The 22,993-nt window shown below is 43.6% G+C and overlaps 1 protein-coding gene across 1 annotated transcript in view; it reads left to right on the top strand.

The window, feature by feature from the left end:
- Positions 1-22,993, top strand: part of snd1 (staphylococcal nuclease and tudor domain containing 1) — a 272,528-nt gene that overhangs the window by 171,335 nt on the left and 78,200 nt on the right. The window contains exon 17 of the mRNA XM_033614910.2: positions 1,082-1,270. Coding sequence (XP_033470801.1) covers positions 1,082-1,270 — 189 coding nt within the window. The remainder of the gene's footprint in view (positions 1-1,081; positions 1,271-22,993) is intronic.

The raw sequence follows: 22,993 nt of genomic DNA, 5'->3' as shown, positions 1-22,993 counted from the left end.
CATTAGTACAGTTTTGTATTTCTCTGTAATGTAGCACAGTGTTAACAATGTTACTGATACTATTCTTTCTCACACCTTCAACTCAAACCATTGTGTTGCCCCGTCCAAAATAGATCATTTAATACTTAAATTAATATCATAAACATGCGGGCAGCTAGTCGACTAATGGCCTTAAATGACAACTGTTGGTCAACTAGGAAAATTCTTAGTAGGGGGCAGCCCTACATAACTTTCTTAAATTTTGTAAAGAAAAATATTTAGGACACATCTTTTTTTAGTGATCATCCTTTTTTGTGTTGCTGAATACTTTGATAAAACAAGTGTATAGTACAGAAATTTTACTTTTTATGAGCAAGAGTATCATCCAAGTAAAATCTGTCGATGTCCGTAATCATGATGAAGGAAAATCCTCATCTTGGTACCTCAGTAGTTCGGTTACTCTTGCAATCAATGGTGATTTGAAGCTCAATTCTACGACTGTTCTGTAAATAGTTTTCAATTAGAAATAAATACATCAACTTTTGATCAAGTCACATCAACGAAAACTTGTGTTAAGCCACACCCACTTCTTGTTTCCGAATATGGATATAGATACAGATCATTTAGTTGGTGGAACTGATACAGATGGAGATAAAGAAAATGGTGTACTCACTCATCCCTGTTTGATATGAAATATGCCGATGCTTGATTGAGATCTTTTCTTTTCTTACTGGATGTACAAGTTGGCCTCAGTGTGCACTCAGACAAGAGGCCACCACTGGGTGTTTGTGTTGGAAAATATGTGTGCTACGCTGACCAAGACCAGATACCACTGATTGGTAAATCCACAATGGGGGAATGAAACAGAATCTGTGTGTGTGTGTGCTACTGAATCAATAGAGAGAGCTCACGGGCCTTCATTGATGTGTCTATTTAAAAACAGTGGTGTCTCCTCACAGGACACCCCCTGCCCCCCCCCCCCCATGTTCACTTCATTGCTGTAATTGAATCTCAAACCTAATCTTGGACACAGAACATTAACTCGTCCTCTTTTCTTCATCCCCTCCCTCCCCCCCTCTTCCCCGGTGTTCCTCTGTTCCAGGTGGAAGTTGAAGTGGAGAGCATGGACAAAGCAGGGAACTTCATTGGCTGGCTGCACATCGAGGGTGTGAATCTGTCAGTGGCGCTGGTAGAAAACGCTCTGTCCAAGGTCCACTTTACAGCAGAGCGCAGTGCCTACTACAAAACCTTGCTCTCAGCAGAGGAGGCATGCCGACAGAGGAAAGAGAAGGTAGGTCTCATTTACATGCTACAAGCTCGGCGACTACTGTACAACCTATTGGAACAATCAAAGTGATTACTACACCACCAGCTGACATAAAACTATCTTCATAAAGTGGTGGAACAAGCACCTGGATTTATTTACTCACATTCATTAAAGGAGGACTTAGATATCTAGTGTGACATTTAGTGTTGTATTATTTAGATAAAGTTAAGGCCAAGACACCTTTCTGTCTTAGTACTACCATCCAGCACAGGCCATAATATCATGTTTCTCAGGCACTATACAGAAACACTGAGTTGTATTGCCACAATCAGCAGCCTGGGTTACTAGATCAGGATTTATTTTGCTGCCTTTGCATCCCTTATCCATGGTATCCCAGGTCTGGCTGCTTGTCTGTGCTGCAGTACAACTGGCTCTGGTTTTGGTATGGTCTATTCCTTGCAAGCTACATGACTAGCCGGTTAGTCTAGGCTACATCCACGCCGATACGTTTTTGTTTTGAAGTAGATTTGTACCCCTAAAATGAGACTTTTGGAAATGCTGCTGACCCCGTTTTAGTTTGAAAACCCCATGGTTTGGTTTTAGTTTGGAGCGACAGAAACAGAGACTTATGAAAATGATGACCCAAATAACCACATTTGCTTCCTTGATTGGGTCTTATTGGTCAAAAAAGCCCAGTTTCCACCAAACACTTTCGGTATGGTACACTTACCCTTCAGACATGGTACCTAGACCCTAGTGTTTCCACTTCCTCTTAAATGTGGGCAGGGTTGCAGCTGCTGTGAGAGCAAAACATCCTTTAATTTTATAGTTACAGTTTACTAATAAAACTCTTCACGGTATGAACAGTGGTTACATGAGCTTCAAAACCAAGCACAACTCAGCCCTGAGCAGAATGACCGTCCTCTCCAACTTTTAGTACCAGATCTGTGTGCTAGGTACCCCAGCAGAGGGGGGACTAAAAATGTGGATGGTACGGATGGTTCCATTGGTACCATCCACAACTTTTCACAGTGGAAACAGAAAAAAAGCGTACCGTACCGTACTGCTCGGTGGAAACAGGGCTAAGGCATCAAGCCAAAACATTATAGCAAGGCCTACATACCTTTTTTTTTTAAGGTAATACTTCTTGGGTGGGTATCGTTACACCTTTCCCATGGCCATGACTTCTTCCAGCGATCCAGCTTGTATGTCACCATATTTGCTTTGTAACAACCACCAATCAGTTTGCTGTCGCTTTGACTACCTTGTACTCATGCGTTACATTTGGTAACAGTTCCACCTTTATTGTAAGTCCAAGCAAAGAAATCTCTGGTCTTACCTTTTGCCATCTCCGTTGTGTTTTCTGTAACTAAGCAACCAACTGCAGAGTAGACAGTCTGCTTCCTGTTTACACCAGCAGGCACATCCCAGTGTATGTGAATGATCCTGTTATGTGTTTTCAGGCATGTTAGAATGTATGGACATTAATTCTGAAATGGTGCTTAAACATTGATGTGTAGGGAGATAGTTTTTCTTTCCAAACAGCATTTTAAAAAGAAAATGTATTAGTGCAGGTCTGGCCTTAGATACTACAAGCGCTGCAACTACTGTACATCCTATTTAAACTATCAAAATGATGACTACACTGCCAACTGTCATAAAACTGTCGTCATGAAGTGGTGAAACAAGCACCTGAATTTATTTAGTCACATTTATTAAAGGAAGACTGAGAGATCCAGCTTGACATTTAGTTCACGATACATTTCTGTCTTCGTGTTGCCATCCAGCAGAGGTCATGATGTCTCTCAGGCACTTCATAGAAAAACTGAACTGTGCGACTGCGACCTGCAGCCCGGCTTACCAGATCAGGATTTATTTTGCTGCCTCTCACATCCCTGATCTATGGTGTCCCAAGTCAGGCTGCCTGAGGACATATTTTGTCTGTGCCGCATCAGACTGGCTCCGGTCTGGGTCTATTCCTTTGCAAGCTACACGACCAGCCTGCTCTGTTCCACCTTCAGCACCAGAGGCAGTTCATTAGTAGAGGTAAAGATGCAGTCAACAGGAAGAAGAGCAGAACTGAGGGGAGAGAACATAAAAGCTGTTTGTTCCAGTAAGGGGACAAACAAACACATTCTTCCAGGCAACCAGATGCTTCTTTTGGCAACACCCAACTATTGTCACTTGTAAACTTCCACACTCTGCCCTTGTCAAAGGCAAAGCCCATCCCCCGTACCAGCCTGACAGCCAGTAAGGACAGGTGGTGCCATCACCTTTGGCTTCTATTAACAAAAAACGGAGCTTTTATATCACAGCAGAAAGAGTGTACCCATACAGAGGTAATATATCTCACATGACAGCGCTCAATCTTGAGAAATAACAGCATTCTGAGTATTTATGACATGCAGGAAATGCCTTTAGTTAAAGCCACAATAATGTGGAAATGCTCCATCTGGGCTTGAGAATAGCCACATATTTTCCCGTTATCATTGAAGCTTCCTTCCCTCAATGGGAGTCCTTTGATGGATGGAGGCCTCGCTCACACTGATCCTGATCTCGCCCTGCATTTTCATTATGGCTCCACGAGTCACCCCTGCCAGATGCATGAAGTGCCCGGCCAGCTGTCATCCTTGCCCCCTTTCTCTCTATCTCTGTAACGTATTTCTCTCCCTCTATTCCATTCTCTCTCTCTCCTCCACTCACTTCTACCTATTTAGGTCCTTTAGGAGACACAAATGCCTCTTCTGCCCATATAAATGTGATGTATCGCCGCAGCCAAGAAGGGGCTGTGTTCTTTCTCCCTTCTCTGAATCTGTCATTCTTAGTCAGTGTGTTGGTCTTTTTTTTTTTTTTTTGCTCTTGGCCTCCCTCTTTTTCCTCGCAGATGCTCTCCATATGCGTCTTCCTTTTCTCAAAGAGGTGAGCGAAAGATCTTGAGAGTGGTGCGCAGGTGAACATTTGTCTGGATTTACACACACAAAAAGAAAATCTTGCCAGCGATGTGAGCACACTAACCCACTGCCATGTTAAATCTAACCGCAGTGAGACGGCACATTCCTGACACCTCTGATGACAATTTCACTACCGGTTTTCCGAGCCCCTTTCGCAGCATTGAGACAGATTGACTTTCACCACAAGGTTTTGACTTGAGCCAACCTGAGTGCGGACAGGGCCGAGAGGAGAGGCGACAGAACGGGGCCTGAGCGGACCAGACAGACAGTGATTATGTTTGATGTTAGTTTGCCACAGGCACCGGTGCACAGATCAACCACAGCCTGATTTGTTTGTGTGTGTGTGTGTGTGTGTGTAGGGGAGAGTGTGTTAATGGAGCACAGGGAAGTTGGTTGAATGTGTGTGTGAATGCATCGTATGCAACTTGAAGGCAGATGAGGTGGGACTCGGTGTTCTAATTAACCCGTAGAGACCATCTCAAGAAAAGTTGAGAGCTTGGCAATTTTTTTCCCGTCGTTCTCTTTTGAAGTCACGGCCGGTCTTTGTCTGTGTGTAGGCTGAGGCTAGGTAGGGCAGATTGCATCTCCTCCCACCTCTCTCCTTCTCTTCCTCTCTTCTCATTGCCCTCTCTTTATTGGCCCTACGGCTGTGGATATGGAAGACATCAGTGGTACTGCTGTGTCAGGCGTCCCTACGAGAAAACAAGGCTGTCGTAATGAAGTGGACTCAGAGGGTGTGTGTACGTACACACACTCATTAAAGGAAACTTTGCGTTGGTGGTCCAGCAGGGACCCAGCACAACAAGGGGGATTGAGGCTCTCTGCAGTAGCATCCTGAACCCAAAACTGCTTAGTTCGAGTGACTTAAGTGAATATGAGTTTTTGCCACAATGAGACCAATGGGACAAAGTGATTGTGTTCTAAATGAAGCAATCCAAAGGGTTTGAAGAAGAGCCTTTTCTAGAGCTCAGCACATTTTGATCTTGCGCATCAGCATCTCTTGAAGCAATATTTGGTAACAGTTCTCACAACAAACACATGCAGACGGCTCAAGTTGTAGGCCTGGGCACAATTCTGTTTCCCATTATGGCGAAGCTGTTGTGTACATAAATCTCTGTAAAGCGTGTCGCCCTGTCAGATCGTATTGTCATGCTTTCACTGCTAACATTTACACAATTCAGCCACAAGACAGAGCCGGGACTGTGTATTAACTTATTTCACGTTGTTTTAACAATGAGTCGGTTGTTGCCAAGCAGTGCTCATGCCCTCTTCTTAAATCTCTCGCCTGGTTTTGCAAAGCATTCTTGTGTATATGTGGATGCTCCTAGGGGTAGGAAAAAAATAACAAAATCTTGCTTACCAGGCATCTCTGTAAACAAGAGTTGTTGCGAAAACACTGCATTTTGTCTTTGTGATATGAGACGGCTCATTGCAGCGACTCACATGATGTTCCAGTATTCCCATGCCACAGCTGAGTGAAATAAATTTGACAAGATAGCAGCAGTTTGGCTCAAAGTGGATTGGGAGCAGGGATTTCCACCGCAGAGACACTGGCTGTAGCTTTCATTTAAGTTCCCCCAAGACTGAACAGGTGTGATTTGTCAATATTTGGTTGTGCCTCAGGGGACTTTTGTCTGTCTTTTTAAAATTCAAAAACAAAAATAATGGAATGAAATAGAATGAGGTGGTGTAATGAGAGGGAAATCAGCCTACACTACCAGAAGCTCCTGGTGCTTGTCCGCGCGTCGGCGCTTTTAACCATCCTCCAATGCTGAACGCTCTGCCTTAAGGATGTTTACACCAGGCGCTGCAGGAATAAGGCCAGGAAAATCATTAAGGATCCCAACCAGCCGGATAACTGCCTTTTCTTTTCCCTCTTGAGGTTGGGGAAGAAGGTGCCGGATACACCAGTCAAGTACTGGGAGGCTAAGGAAGAGCTTCTATCCTCAGGCCACCAGGATCCCAAAGTAAAGACGCTGCCTACCACGTCTTCCTAACATAAAGTGAGCAAGCCAACTCTGGTGGATGGAGCATAAAAGGGGCATAATATATTATAAGTGACAACAACATTCAGGGAGCCTATCGAGCCCTAAATGAGCCTGAACATAGACCTTCTGTTGCTCTGAAAATAGGTTGGAGGAGCGCAAAGCTTTGCCAAAACAGAGCTAGGGAAAGCAGTTTTACCAAGAAGCGACATGTTAGTTATCCTGGAGAAGGTTAGGACATCTTCATTCAGAAACACTGAAACTGACTGATCAATTGCTTATATTTATCAGTATATCATATGATATCAATATTGGGATATCAGACATTCAGATATTGTCCTAGATTTTGTATATCCTAAGCGTTGTCTTTTTCTGGTTTTCATGGCTGCATTGCAGTAAAATGGTGGAATTTTCTGAACTTAGAGCGTTACATCTGTCCCACAGACGATAGGCCTACACACTTATAAACAGCGCCTGGAAGAAGATCAGCGGCCTCTAATTTACAGGGCCGGTACCTGCGGTTATTCCACAGGCTAGTTAATAACATGTCGGACAGGAAATCCGAAGGTGAAGGACGAACCCAAGGTGATATGTAAACTCATCTTCATTGGTCGACTACAAACATGACGTATCATCTGAAACATGGAAGTAGCTACATGCCCATTAGCCCACAGCGTCATTAACAGGCGGCTCGCTCAGTGTGTGACGTGCACTTGTGGATAAGATAATGAAGGTTCATTAGTACGGTTATATATTTCTCTGTAATGTAGCACAGTGTTAACAGTGTTACTGAGACTGTTCTTTCTTACACCTTGAACTTTATTTAAATAATTAAATTGATATCGTTAACATGCAGGAGACTAGTCGACTAATGGTGCTAAATGACGACTGTTGGTCAACTAGAAAAGTTACTAGTCAAGGGCAGCCCTAATATTTTGTAAATACATTAAAGGTCAACCCCACGATTTTGATTGATTATTGATTTTCTCCACATGGCCCAGCCCTCTTCTATGTACTTGAAAGGAAAGCACCATAATAGCTGTAAACAGGGAGAGGAAGGAAACATGCTAGTAATTGGAATGGCCCAATTATGAAGAGGTGAATCAACAATCGGCCCTCAATAATAACCAGAGTGCTTTCTGTTGAGCAAGGAGTTTTTTGCTGTAATTACCCAACCTTGAAGGAGATTAACACACTCCGATGGGTCTCGGAGTGGGAGAGGGGAAGATGGGAAAGGAGTGAATGGAGAAAGAGAGAGGATATGACAACCCCTGTTAAAGACATTTCATGTCACAGGACTCTCCTCCTTTCATCACTGCCTGCCCCTTTTCCTTCAGCCCTGCTCAGCTTGCTTTACAGACCACTGTCTTTCTTTTAACCTCTTCAGTGTTCTCACATCCTTATGCTCATCCTCTCCACTTGCCCCCCTCTCTTTTTTCCCCTCTCCTCCTTCACTTAATCATCTTGGAATGCCTTCTTATTAAGCGGATTAATGTCTTCACTGATGCCCTGTGTCATGCCCTTGTTCCCCTCAGCTGTTTTACAGTTTTTTCTATCGAGGGGGACGGTTCCTTCTTTGGCCTGGACTGTGCACAGAGTGAGTCAGGCGGCTGCATCACTTGTACCCTTTTTGAGAGGAAAAAAAAAATCCCTTGGAAGCATAAACCCAGGACCTGTCGCTGCTGTTTCTTATACTTCACCCCGTCCATCAACGACACTCGTCAAAGCACTTGAAGCAGCATCGTTCTGACATTGAGCTCAGTGACGTGTCCTTGGCGGAGCCTGATTGAAGTACATAATCTTGTCTCAGCTTTCTCTCTCTCTTTTTTTTTTTTTTTTTTTTTGGGTGGAATCCAGTGTTGCAAGTCCGGCCGACTTGACTGTCACTTTGCCCAAGGGCCTGTTCACAAGTATACATTAAATACGTGGCCCAGACTGACCGTTTTTGTACTGCAAAGCATATCACAGCACTTTGGATTTGCTGTGATTGGCTGACTAGCGTTGTAAGCATGTCTGATTATATGGGAGCGTTGCAATTTTTTCCCTTTATTTCACCTCAGTCGCCTGCGGGCTGGTTCTCTCAAGGGTCAAGCGGCTTGCCTCGTAAGCCAAACATCTCAACGTCTCACCAGACCCCCCCCCCCCCCACCCCCCCACCGCCCAACCCACCCTCTTTATGTAAGAATTCTTACTGTTTTTTAAAGAGTGTGCAAAAAGCAACATCTCCCTGTCCTCCCATCTAAGCTGCGTCTTCTCAGCAGTCAGCACATCACACACCTGGCTAACCAGGAACACGCTGCGGATGAATCAAGATAATTGGGCTTTTAGCAAAGCTAATAGGCTTGTGTTTCTGAGTTCAGGCTCGAGGAGGTTTACCTCTAGTGGGCTGGTTTCACTCTCAAGGATTAGCTATGGTTGGCATTTCAGTCCTGTTCCAATAATAGCATTTCTATGAAAATCCATGTTACTGTATATTTTACCCAGAGCGATTTACATTCAGTGAATTTAGAGACAAAAGCCTGATGTGTACAGTGAGGGGCCTGATGACGGACCACTTTCTGTTCCGCACGTGGCCGATTCTCAGTCCTCTGTTAATACTCTGCGTAGAATTACATACAAGCAGCCTTGTTTGGTTTCCATGGATGACAGTCCCTTTTCTATTAATACCATGCTCAGTGCTTTCCTAAGCCCCGCAGCCATTGAAGTGCTTTCAGGGTTGCAATCTTCTCCTCTTTCCCTTCCCATTTTCTTGGCCTCTCGTAGTGAAATAACCTGTGGCAGTCGCCAGGCAATATCATGGAAAAATGCTGGGGATTATTATTAAAGTAGCTCATCTATGGAGGCTTCAAGAGAAATAACAAAGTAAATTTGACTTAGTCTGTTCCTGACTCTACCCACTGTTTTTCCAATTTAAGTCTCTTTTAGCCAAATCCCATTGCTGCTCCTGCAAATTATCTTCTCTCAACTTCCGTTTTGGTGTTAGTCCCCGGCTGTCCGCGCTCCACAGAGAGATTTTTTGGTGAACATGAAATCATTACTGTTATTACTTTTCTCACACAAATTGCATTAGGCCTTTTGAAGTGTCGAGCCTTAATGGCATTCTGGGGCAAACAGGACGATTGCACCTGTATTACTATTCCAGTCATCCCTCTCTTCTGTCTCTCCCATCTATTAGTTACTGCTGTTGTTGTTGCCTCACGGTTTAACAAATGGAGGCCGCGCGGCGTTGAGACAGGAACAACGTCCATGACATGGCCAATCACAGAAAGTGATATTTAATTAAAGAGCAGGCGAGATACCTGTCCAGGTCCATTTGAGAGAAAACAGGAATGATGACTGAGAAAAGTATCCCCCAATGCCAGGATGGAAATAAAACGCCCCAGTTGCATTTAAAAGCACTGAGCAGGAAGTTATTCTGTAGGAGCAAAGTGCTGATGTTTTAAGATTTACCAGACACTGAGAGATTTCTTTGGCACTGCACTGTCCCTACCCGCCACCCCCATCCAACCATGGCCTCTTGGTTAATAAAAGCTACCTCCCTGTGTCAGGTAATGACACATACCTAACTGACATTTTTATTTGCTTCTCTTGGCTTCTTTGTGCACAAAACACTGTCCCCTGTAGTTAGGAATATGATAATGAGATGGTAGAATGGCTTTAAGGAGCAATGTGTAGGGTTTAGTTGCATCTAGCAGTGAGGACTGCAGATAATCACCAGCTGAAACTTGTCCCATGTGCCAAGTGTAAGCCCTCACATTCAGTGTTCATTATTCAGGAGGTTTTACAAGAAGCCGAATTATCCGCAGAGGTCTCTTCCTCTTGAAAACAAATGTACCAGGTGATTACAACTGGTAGGAACACTGAATAAAGCAGTTTCATGTTACGAATCGCTGTCTTTCCGACACTGTTTGGCACATTGCAGACGTGCGGCTATCCCAGCCCCTTTCTTTTCATCCAGATGTTCAGGAGGTTTTTACCAAGAGCCAAGTCATCTGAAGAGGTTACATCAAACAAACAGACCTGGTGATTTAAACTGGTAAAAACACTAAAGAAACCAATTTCGCATTTGAAAACACAGCAATGCTTTTTCGATGCTCTTATTGTCAAGGGGCTACTAACTATGGTGGCTGACGTGAAAACAGGAATGGCCTTATCTAGAGCCAGTGTTTGGTTTGTCCATTCTGGGCTAGTATAGAAACCTGGTGGTGCGACATGGCAGACTGGACAGGAACCACTCCCTATGTAGATATAAATGGCTCATTCTAAGTTAAAGAAAACTTATTAAAGAAATCTTATTTTCAGGTGATTATACACTAATGAAAACATACTTATCATATTATATTCCAATTGTGCCAATATATCCCCATAAGTCCTACACACTGGACCTTTAACTAAATACAGTGTAATATATTGTTGCAGCTTTCTTCTTTATGGAACAGTCTCAGGACAGTCAGTCATAAAGCTTTAAATAGATGAACGCTGGATCTGGATATAAAAGGACACTTTATCTGGTCATATAACGCAACAGGTCCAGCAAACGGCCTCATTTTAATTTGATAAACTAGGACTTCTGCCAACAAAGGTTTTTTTTTTTCCCTGTCCATCCATGTTTTCCTCCAGTGAAGGGGCCTCGAATGTAAGCTGAAGACTTTGAGCAAACACATTGCGTGCATCCTGTAGACCATGCATAATGCAGGTGTTATATTTAAAACTGCTGATTCAAGGTAGCTAATGTCACAACACCCACCCATGTTATGAACCTGTAAATGACAGCATTGAATAATACATTTTCTACATGTCACGGTTATGACTTTATGGATCTATTTCAGTCCTTACGAGTATTGTTTCCCTCATGACATGGTTTCTTTACTTGGTAGTTTGAAGAGGATTTATATTAAAGTGTCAGCTGTGTGCACAGCCCCTTTCAAATACCAGAAAACTAATGGGAGAATAAAATGTTGTCAGTGGCAGCATTTCGCTCAGCCATCTCAAAGATGGAGGGTCAGGAGAATCATTATGTCACTGGTGATTTGCATTTTTCTGCCCTTTAGGAGATGAGTGGCTAAAAACGGTGCCAAAAGTCACAGTACATCACCCCACTTATGGGCAATTTATTTATGCTAGTCTTGCCTGTGTTTCAAATATATCGTCCACGGTATTCTACAGTGCAGTACAACAGCAATCCCTAGTCAAATAACCAAGGTCTTGGCTTCTCTCTGGGCCGACATTATACAGTACATTTGGCTCACCAGAACACAGCGTTGTAGCTGTGAGTGGCAGTGAACAGGTTAGTACAGTTCGATGACTCATGGTGCAGCAGTCCTCAGTCCACTGTGGTCAAATCATTGTTTGTGCCCAGGTTTTGAGGTACCAGCTATTTCTGTACTGTTTCAAAAACAATGTTACCTACATGTATGGTTTTTGAAAGTATTAAACAAACAGAATATTTCTGCTACCACTCGTACTGATGGGGATTATGATGATCCTCAGAAACAACATTTGGAACGAGAGCACAATGCAGCACAAGCTAACTAACAGTGTGTCAGACAGTAACTGTTGCAATCTAATGAACATGCCTCGAGCATTTCTTTACTACACTGTGATAACACAGCAGGGTTATTTATTTGCACTGGTTTAATAAAATAGAGTAGGTAATATCTAAATAAGTTTTTAATGATCTATATGTGACTTAAGATGTGCTAATTCCTTGCTAAAATATAGTATTGGCAGTATATTTTGTATTTTTCAACCTGGACCCTATCTTCACATGTTTTTGTGTCTGAAGCCCCGTTTTCACCAAACACTTTTGGTATGGTACCTTTGGAACGAAAAGTAACCCTTCAGACATGGTACCTAGACCTTAGCGTTTCCACTGCATACAGGACTCTAGCTAAAAATAGCGGGTTTCTGCAGTTAGTCCTTCCCAGGCAAGCTTGGGAGTTTAGTGTTGCCGGAGCCCACAGGAACGATGCTCCGTAACGCTTTTATGGGGCGGTTGGTCCATTGGTACCATCCACAACTTTTCACAGTGGAAACGTCAAAAAAGTGTACCAAACTGAACTGTACCGTACTGCTCGGTGGAAATGGGGCTTAAGTGTATGACATTATAGAACGGATCCCTGCAGAGAAAGACCATTTTGTTATAGAGTCGGATCACTTTTGTTTAACCAGAAACAGCCCTGAAATCGCTATCCCCAAAGCCCCCAAACTCCATTTAAAGAATCAGTGATTTTATCATCTTAATGCACACTTTCTTCAAAGTCAACATGCACAAAATGAAACACAAAAGTGGTCTTGTGTCATCTTTTCACCGTGCCAACAATTGCCTTCTCTGGTTGAGTTGAAATCAACCCTTAACTCACCCAGTCAGATGTGAAAGTACCCTAGGTCTATACATGCCAAAATTTATGTTAATTTAGATTAAGTGATTTGGAGGCTGTTTCTAGTGAAACAAAAAGGATCCTACTGTTTAAGAAAAAGGTTAAATGTAGGGATCCTTTGCATGATGTTGTCAGACACTCATGCTAACAATCTGAGCCTGTTAGTTGCAAAACAAGCACTTTAAGTGGACGGTGCACAATTGCCTTGAGTGGTTACATTGCACCCTGTTTTGTACTGCCAGCTGCAGCACTCTTACTCAATACTAGACCAGTTTCAAAAGTAGTTGTTCCCATTACTCATTTAAACACAATAACACATAAAAAAGGGTGCAGGTTGAAAAATACCAAACATATCTTTCAAGTCACAAACCAGTGAATTTGAAATCAAATCAAAAAGAGCTTGCCGGCACAGAGCAACGGTGTATAAGACAGCAGTGCAGTACTATCAGTGGCACAGGAGACCCTATCCCATGCGGGAAATCATCAACACATTCAGCGAGAGAACATTTGGCCCCATTGCCAGCGTGTCAATACACAAGCATGATAAAGGTTGCAGGGTTTGTTGGCAAGTGTGAAAGGACAGCGGGATCACAGCAAGGGGACATTATTGCCTGCAGGGTGGCCACAATGGGAGAGGTGACCCGTGTGAGACCTCACATCTCTGGAAAAGATGGAGAGGACTGTATGCCCCGTTATACACCACACACTCCCAGGCTTCTGTCTGTGTGTGCGCATTGGGTCTTCGCATGTGTATGTGTACTGTGTATTTGTGTGTCTGCATACTGTTTTCTTTCTGTTAGTTTACTATGCCACACTGTGTGTGTGTGGGTGTGTGTGTGTGTGTGTAAGAGTTTACTCCTGCCTTCATCTTTCTTCTCAGCACTGCGTGCACAAAATGAACCACCTACCGCACAAAAGCAAAGAGCTGACAGAGGCTCTTTCATATGGCTAAAAGATTACATAATATCTCAGTGCGCTGTGTACACATCCGTACACACACACACACACACACACACACACACACACACACACACACACAAACTTGGTTGCAGATGGAGGGAGGCGCCACACGTGCACACACCATACTCTCACTGTCTCTCTCCTGCTTACTCAAACACACTTTGAGCATGTGCGGACCGACAGTGCAGACACAGACGCACACAAGCACAGACTCTCCGGTGACACCCCCCCTCTCCACTGTAGACGGCAAGCTAGACCCTCAGTGCCCCGAGGCAAAGAGACAGAAAGACAGAGAAAGAGATCAGTGGACCCAGTGATGTGTGTGTTATTTACACCCCAACCCCCAGTTCCCTCTCTCCCTCTTTCCCCCTCTGTCTTCATCCTCTTTTTTCCCCCCCAGATCCAAGTTGCAAATTCAGCAGTCTGTCAGCTCCACTCGCAGTCTTGTGAATACACATGCAAACATTCTTTCCATCTTTATCTGCTTCGTTCTGCACCCGACACACAGAGGCCGCGCGTTCGTGCGCACGGCAGTCACCTGCGAACTGACGCATACAAACTCGTTTTGATGAGCCAGGAGCTAAAAACTATAAGACACACTCAATGAAGCAAGTCCGTCTCAGCAGTCTCACCTTCTGCGTGCTAAATTATACATTTACATGAGTTGCAGGATTACACGCTGACTTTGAAAATGTCATCTGAAAAATGCATCCAGCCTCAAGGACATCGGGACGATCCTGAGGAACACACACTCTCAGGTGAAATATTCTACTTGATGAAGCATATAAACAGGAAGTAGGCCTTTTTTGTTTTTGTGCACTTCTTGTGCTGCTTCGCCGTTGCAGCATTGGGCATATGGTCCTTACTGTCCTTACACATTTCATTAATGTTCGTGGATTTTTCTTTAACTAATCATTGTTACGTATGCGATCCTGTACATATATGCATCCGTCTGCAAGTCCTTGGCCTTGTGCTATCCCTTCTCCAGTCATGCACAGGATTCTTGCGGGCTCTTAGCAGAGATCCTCTGGGGCAGGTTTGCGGCTGCATCTAGTTCATCAGTGCAGAAAAACTCAGGCAGTGCCACCCCCACCCAACTGCACACCCCCACCCATTCACTCCACTCTGACGATGAAGGGCTGAGGCCACCGGTGGAGAGGGAGATGGCTGAAAAGAGTAAAAGGAGGTGAAACGCTGGCAGAGAGCATAATGTGATATGACATAGTGTGTTGCATTATGGCTGATTAACACATGCTCAGCTCCGCCACCCGCAATAGAAAACACAACCCCTCAGGTCTGCCCGCCTGCCTCTCTCCGTCCCCCCTACCTCGTATGTCTTGGGGCTTCCCTATTTTTTTCCCTCTCCCTCCTCTGCCCCACTTTCTCCCCCATCTCTGCTGGTGAAAGTGAGTGTGAAGGACATGCACTGACTGGAGCTGGGCTAGCGGATTATTTGTTCTCCTTTTTTTCCCCTGGTTTGTCCCTCCTGGGACACTGTAAGGAGACACTTTTCCACTTGGTTTGCTGAGGACCGGTTGTGGCTGACTGCTTCCCACCTCCACTAGAATGAGCGCATGGAATACAGGCAGCGAGCCTTGAATTTTAACACGGGCATATTTGACCTCAGACTGCAGCGCTTTGATTAGCCCGCTGCTGCAAAGGTTATTACTTTGTGATTGATTCAGTATTATGGGTGTTAGCTTAAATGCTGTACACATTTATCTGAACTTATCCTTGAAAATATTCCCTTTAGATTGCCTTTTTTTTTGATGCGTGTTTTCACCCTTTATAAAGAGTCCTTTAATTAACATTGTCTTTTAACACTTTAAAAGGTTTAAAGGATTTGATCTGTGAGACGATCACTCGAATGCGCTTGTATTGGTGACATTAATGTAACCTTGCAGCAGTTCTGCACAGACATCCCTGCCATTATGTATCGGCTATGCCATTCACATCCATTCGAGGCAGTGATGACATTTTCCCCCCACAGATAACTGACATTTTTTTATTTCTGGAGTCATCACGCAGATGCTGTGAAAACATCCAAGTCCGCACATTTTCGCCCTGCTTCAGGTGTCCTCTCTAATCGTCCTTGTTTAATCAGGGGAAGAAAGAAAACAGTGTGGGGCTCTCTGCGTTTGCACTAAAAATAAGACACACGCAAGTTATAGTCATTTACACACACTTTGACATTTTTTAGGGCCCCTGCTCGGAGCCACACTTAACTCCATTTAATATGGGTCGGCAGTGAAATACCCCTCCCTTGCTTTTTTCCCCTCCCTGCTTCCCTCGCTTTTCTCTGCTGTCTAATGAAATGCTAAATATTTGTTTCTTGAGGGCACCATTTAAATGCTCTCTCTGCCGGTTGGGATCTTCAAACCTTGCCCCATTTAATGAGTTCCGGTTTTATTAGTTCCAAGGCATTAAGATCAGACCTTGCTGACATCGCCCCGCTGGCCTGTTGTCACCTAAAAGGGCCGTGACATGTGCTAGTTGCCTCTGACACCTGCAACCTTGCTAAATATGCCTTATAATGTATGATTTATTATGTTGCTGCTGCTGTTGTTACCCCACTATACACGCAGTCTTCTAGCCTCATCGAGGTTAAGCCAGATAAGTCCAGTCTCCTCTTAGCCAGAATGGGGGAAGAAGCTTATAGCCAGTGTGGATGCTAACGCCTCATCAGTTCTCTTTATTACCTGCTCACAGACACTGAGTCCTCCACACATTGGCACACCGGTCTTGGTTGAGAAGCCACTTCCACTCCTAAATGCATTTGCTTCTCCTTTTCCTCTCTTCGCCTCATGACGGCTCCTCCACTGCCTCTCATTCTTCCGCTTTTCTCTCCCTTTCTCTCGCCCTCTTCAACTCCTCCGCAGTTTCTTCCTCTCCATCATTTGCTCTTGCTTCGCTACCTATGCACTATCATCCCCATCTTTCTCTTTTTCCATCATCTCGTCTTTAATTCAACCTCTTTCTGGCTCCCTTATTCCCTTCCTTCTTTTTACACCTACCCAATCTAAGCCCTGAATTAGGCATCCTATTTATTATTCTCCCCTCACCTCACATGCTCTCTAAAGCTTTCTCTCTGTAAGGAGAATGCTAAGTACATTGATTCATTGATGAAATTTTGTTCACCTACTGTCCTCTGGTCTTTCTAAAGGCACCTCTTCGAAGTGCAATTTCCAACAAGAGCACCCGACAAAAATTCTCTGGCCTGTTTCTCTAAAGCTGTTTTTCTTGTAATGAACTCCGGGAAATGTCCAGAGATTCAGGTTCAGAAGTCGTTCGAAGTTTCTCTTTCACACCTGTAGCACTCAACAGAAGATTGTGTGTGTCACAGCACTCTCACCGCTGGAAATACTCTGTTTGGTTTAGGCAAAGGGTGGCACCTGGGTAGAATGTGCAAGAGGACGGACATGCTGGTCCTTGAATTTGTCTTAAGATTTTGGCTTTGGACGTTACCCATAGCAGTTCCAGAATCTTGTCACCTCTCCATTTTCATTGCTGTCTTTGAGTAGATGACCCTTCTTGTTCACTCTTGGATGTTTATTTTGGTTTCGCTCACTGTGAATTCTATGGACAGTGACCTGCTCTTATCGCACATGGGCTCAATCAGACATGACATGGATTTTGCACTAGGGAGGTGGTAAAGTCCATTTACTGTCCGATCTCACTGATTCGGACATTTGCGTTCTCACACACAGCTCCTACGGGTAATGTCTAGATAATTTCAGGTTTGTAAGTGTAGTGGATGTTTGATAGAGGTTAGCAATGGCTAGCTCCTGTACGTTACCCCTTAGAATTGGGCACCTATCTCAGTACTTCTAAGGGAACCAACCAAGTTGCGGTGGTAAGCCTGAGCATTCATTCATGTTAGATCTGTCAGTGCCAAATTTCGGTACCTAGCTCTGTGGCGCTGCCACGTTCCACTTCATGCAGGTGGTAAAAGTTGGCCCTGCTGGCTTCCCAACAGGCAAAACATGATAGCATCCAGTATATTTTCTTTTCTGTATTATTTTAGTAACAGCCTAGTGTCACAGCTAGCAGACACACATTCACACACATAAGCAGACAGACAAACGGAGACAGAAGATTAGCTTTATGTGTGATTAGAAAACAGCAGAGGAGCATAATTGCTTTTTTAGTCTGCTACGTCACCCCTGCAGTTTGTTAAAAATTACATTTTTGTTATTGCAGAGAAAGTAAGGTGCCAAGAAAAGGTACCGTTGGGTGCCAATACCAAATTCCAGGTACCAGTTCAGGTATTGGTTCAAATGTGAATGGTACCGGACCCTATTTATTCCACATTGTTGTGCTTTCTGTTTTCTGTATTGTTTGTTCGTCACACTCCACCAGCACAGGGAACAATACAAGCTACATTTCTTCCAGCTGCAGAGGGCCATACCTGTCAGCTCAAGTTTTATCTGTGAGACTCATATTTTAGTGTCTTTAGTGGCCTCTCAGGGATCGTCACACTGTCCAACAAAATAAAATATGTTCTCGTGACCCTAGTTAAGCCATAAAATGCCAGTGCGCTGCGGATTGCCATTGCAGGTTTGTCGAAAGGAGCTGAATGTGTTTGTTAAACCTTAAAAAAATGCTAACCTTTAATAGAAAATGGATGGGTCCTTTTTCATGGGCTGTCAACCTTGAAGCACGGCAACATGCGGAGAGAAGAATAGATGGATGAATAAAAGGAAGCAGGGAGAGATGTAAGATTGAAAGTACTGCTATATCGCCGACGATTAACGGACTGCCGTGTCTGTGTTGTCATGGTTTTTAAGATCATTGTATTCAGATGAAGTAATTGGTTGGAATTTTCACTTTTATACAGTGTTATGTTTTTACATGCTCTGTACAGTCACACATGGACATCTTTTCATGTAACATAATTTTAATAGATTTAGGTATCAGTCAGTGTCTCTCACACAGACTTGGGAGGGCTGCCTGGGTATATTAATGGCCGCCACAGTAAATCTGGCAACCCAGTTTAGCATTCTTTATTTTCTATCCATCCAAGAGAGCGACACCATCCGTGATCAGTTAACCAGTGGACAATCCTTCTTTGCGCTACCACTCTCGTTTCTGTTCGTTCTGCCACTGTGGCCAAGGCAGAAGCACCACTAAGCACAGTGTTGTCAAAGTCTGTCCCCTCGTCCCATAATGTTTCCCTCCTGTGAAAAAGATGCTTCCTGTGGTGTCCTACTACGTGCATTCATGTGGAGCTGCAACAACTACACAATTAATCAATTAGCCGATCAAAGGAAATTTTAATGGCCAACTGTTTTGATAATTGATTAATAATTTCTGTCATTTTTCAAGCAAAAAGTCACACATTTGCTGGTTCTGGCCTCAGAAATGTGAGAATTTGCAGCTTTTCTTTGTCATTTATCAAAGTAAATGAAGAGTCTTTGGGTTTTAGACTGTTGGTTGGACAAAAGAAGCAGTTGGAGATGTCTCTTTGGTAGGGCTGGGCGATATGGCCTTAAATAAAATCTCTCTGAATGAGCCCATTCTGAACTACGGGAGCCCAGTGGGTGGCATCGGTGGCGGATGTTAAAGAGAAACTCGATTTTCATTAAAACAAATCGACCTAAACTACAAATTCGAATTAATCGATAAAATCGATTTATTGCCCAACTCTACTCTTTGGGCTCTACTCCATTGTTTTTGACAAAACGATCAATAAATCAAGTGTTAAATATTTTCAGATGATTAGTTTATTGAATAAAATCATTAGTTGGACCACTCGATGTAGGTAGGTGGAAACACATACCGACAGGGAAACAGTCTCTGACACCAGCTTGCAATCTGCAGCAATCGTTTTAGTGTCTGATGTGTTTTCTTAGCGAACCGTAGGCAAACCTGGAAGGAAAACACACTGTTAATCTCTTTATAAATAATATAAAGATACATACGATATGAATTATCTGATTAAAAAATGACAATCAATTTCCTGATTTTTAAGCCCCAAGTGATGGAATTTTAAAATCTGCCCATTCACTTTATTTTTGTTTATATTATGTTGGCCTACTTATTCCATACATGTGTCAGCTGTGTTTTCAGATTGAGAGACGAGCAGACACACAAAGACATATGATAAAGATTATCTGTAGGTGTGATTAGAAAAGATCACAATGATGTAATGTATATGACAAATACATAGAAACATGCAATAGATCAAAATGTGTTAAAGGTCACACATACATTACAGACCTGTGTGTCATTATTACTACTAAATATTTAAAAAAAAAAAAAAAAAAAGGCTGTGAGAGCATATATGTTGGTGTTTGTGTTCACCTCTGTGTTCTCCACGTTGTGTGTGTTTGTCTTTGACTGACCATTGGAGGTGTGGCCGGCCTACTCCATCTCATCAGTCAAACTAAGAGGGTGGAAGGGTTTATTAACGGGGCGGACAGGGTACCTGAAATAACTCTGCGCCTGTCCTCCTCTGTTGCCTCTTTGTCACCAACGTGACACATTTCTTTGTAAAGATCCAGGTTTGGGAGAATTCCTGATGAATTCTTAAGCGCTCTAATTTAGGTCAGTCCACTTTCACCGTGCTCAGTCTTCTGGCTGGCTAGCCTGCAGAAAACACTCTAAATCTAGAGAATGGGACCACTCTGCGAGTTTTGTGAGTGTGTTTTTGTGCATTTTACAGAGTCGCTCTCTTCCCCTGTCTCTCTCATGCCTTAGGGAGAGACAGTTACATAAACAGGCTCTCGTCATCACTGCGCTTTTCCCCCCCACATTTCCCACATTACTTTCCCTTCCTGCTTATTTCTGCTACTTCCTCTGTGTGTCAGTGTGGGTCTCGCCAAAGCGTTCTGCATGGTTCCAATAAGTTAAACTACAGGGGCACAGCATTCGGCGGTGGTTGAGACAGTTGAGTTACTGTCATAGAACAATGTAGAATGTTACCTCAATCCCAACAGGTAGTAGGAAATACTTTCACGTGGTATAATCCAAGTCTCATTTATCCGGTCGTATGCGCTGTACTTCCCAAACTGATAGCTCTGTCTAACAAGGAAATGAACAGAAAGTTAAACTTATCCATTCTCTCTTCAAGGCCAAACTCCATTAAAAAAAAACATCAATTTTAGCTCGCTGAACACCGGTGCTTTTGGTCTACCTCTGCCTTGATGTGTAGTTTGTTTGTGTCATTGTGTGACTTCAGTGAATAAGAAACAAACCGTTGAAAATGACACAAACAAAATACCAATCAAAGCAGAGGTAGACCAGCAGCTCCTGTCTTCAGTGACGTAAAATTGCTGTTTTTGTCAATGGAGTCTGGCTTTGAAGAGAGATTAGATAGGTCTTACTTTGGAAGAAAAAATGTACTTCAGGCACTCATGTGTGAAGCAGGAACAGACGCATTTGAATTAAGTTAAAAAGCCTTTATTTCAAAACATGGCTGCTTACATTAAAACACTCACCGGTTCAGACCTAAAGGTCTTCGTCAGGGTGCAAAAGGTCTTACTTTCCGTTCAGTTCCTTCTCAGAAAGCGCAGTCTGAGAAGCACTGAGCATACAGCTAAATAGATGAGACCTGGAGCTGTGTGAGAGTATTTAAATGGCTCTTTTCATATAGTTCTGCTGTTGTTAAAGGAGGAGGCCCCCTTTTACCCAAGTTTATTAAGATTTCTTTCACTTTTTGGATTCTTCGTTCACAGGAAACATGCAAGGCAATTTTACAAAACTGTCAAAAACAAGAACCCCATAGTGCACATTGTTCCAAATAAGGCTGTTACAGTCGTGTTTATTTCATGCCTTTGTCACCATATTAGTCTGGATTCGGTCTCTGACACACGTGGATGACAGCGCCAACCTTTGTCCCACCTACAAGGCTGCTGATTAGCTCAGTTGTTTAGCTCCAAGAACCTGGGAAGCAGCTATTCACGGGAACAACACCAGACCTTTGAATCGCTCTACAATTTGTGAGATGTGCGAAACGATTCAGAAACTTCAAGGAGCTTTACCTCTGATGTGATAATATTGCCATTTTCCTCTCCCTTAGTCCTCCTCCCCCTCCGCCCCTCTCTATTTCCCACTCCTCTCTCCTAGTTCTCCCTCCAGTTTTCTCTTGCCACCGCTGCTCCTCGCCATCGCCAGATCCACATTAACCTCTGTCACTCTCTGCTATCCTACATCTCTTCGCATTCCCCTTAATCCCCAGCAGCGCAGCTTCCCTCCCTCCTTTTCATACCTCAGTCATTTCTTCTTAAATGGAGAACACATAGGAAGTAGAAGAACAATGGAGTGGAAGGTGTGATCAGAGAGAAAAACGATCAGGACTCCTCCACAGAGAAGGGGAAAAGATAACGCCACCCTTGGAAACCGGTCGTCATGGCAACACTGTGGCAACCCGGGACAGACTAGCCTGTTAATTAAAAAGTTGATTAATTGCCTTTTAATTGCATACTTATACATTGTAACGTTGAGGTAGTCCCGTTTCTTAATCACTCCACTTTATAGCCGCACTCTTCTTTTCCTCTTTCTCTATCGCCTTGTTCCTTTAAGCTCGTCTATAATTTCCAGCAATCAGACAGAGAGCGTGCCCTCACGGACAATAATCCGCTTGAGTTGATAAACATATCTTACAGTGGAGGGATGAAAGGAACAACAGAGGGCGGAAGGGACGTGGGGTGGGCTTAAATACTGTGTATTCATTGTTAATTTCAGGCCACTTTTCCCCTGCATGCTGCTTGGCCAGGTGGGCGATGTATTTATAGAAAGAGACGGAACTTCACCCATTTGGCGTCAAGGTTGAAGGACAAGGGCAGCAAGAGTGGGCAAGTGATCCCACACATCACACGAACAAAATGCAAAATCAGTGCAGGACAAGCAAACATAGTAATCAAACACAAATCAAGCAGTCCTCTAAGTGCTCGTGTCCCTCTGTACAACCCTCCACCCCTCCTTCCAGCAGCACCTCATTTTTTACCAAGGTTATCATGATACACAATCAGACAAAGTGTTTGTCTTGGCTGCGGCTTAATTATTTTGTCTCCCCTTTCTTTTTTCTGTCTCTTTTTTTCTGCCTCTCCGTCTACGCCATTTGAAGATTGAGTGTCTGTATCATGTGTCCTCGCACTTGCAGCTGGCCGGCTTTAATTGCATACTTATTCCTCAGTGCCGCTTTTGTTTTCGCTCTGACGACATCTTGCTTGGCTTGATCATCTTTTAATAACCACAGATAGACGCACTCAATGTAATGGTTAAAAAAAAAATAACAGCCCACTTGACATTACACTTTATATATGGCGGAGCGACTGCCTCCGGGGACGATGTGTGTGGTTTTGTGTGTGTGCATGTGTGTGTGTGAGATCTTTGAGCAATGCCTGGTTCGTACTCTCAGCAGTCTGGTTTTCCATACCAGCTGAGTTGGGTGGCACCCATGAGGAGCGTGTGCACAGGTATCGCTTGATGTGTGCATGCATCACCCTGATTACTCATGCACCCACCTGT

Source organism: Epinephelus lanceolatus, chromosome 23 (assembly GCF_041903045.1).
Source record: "Epinephelus lanceolatus isolate andai-2023 chromosome 23, ASM4190304v1, whole genome shotgun sequence".
In the NCBI taxonomy this organism is placed as follows: domain Eukaryota; kingdom Metazoa; phylum Chordata; class Actinopteri; order Perciformes; family Serranidae; genus Epinephelus; species Epinephelus lanceolatus.
This window is presented reverse-complemented; position numbering and strand designations above follow the sequence as displayed.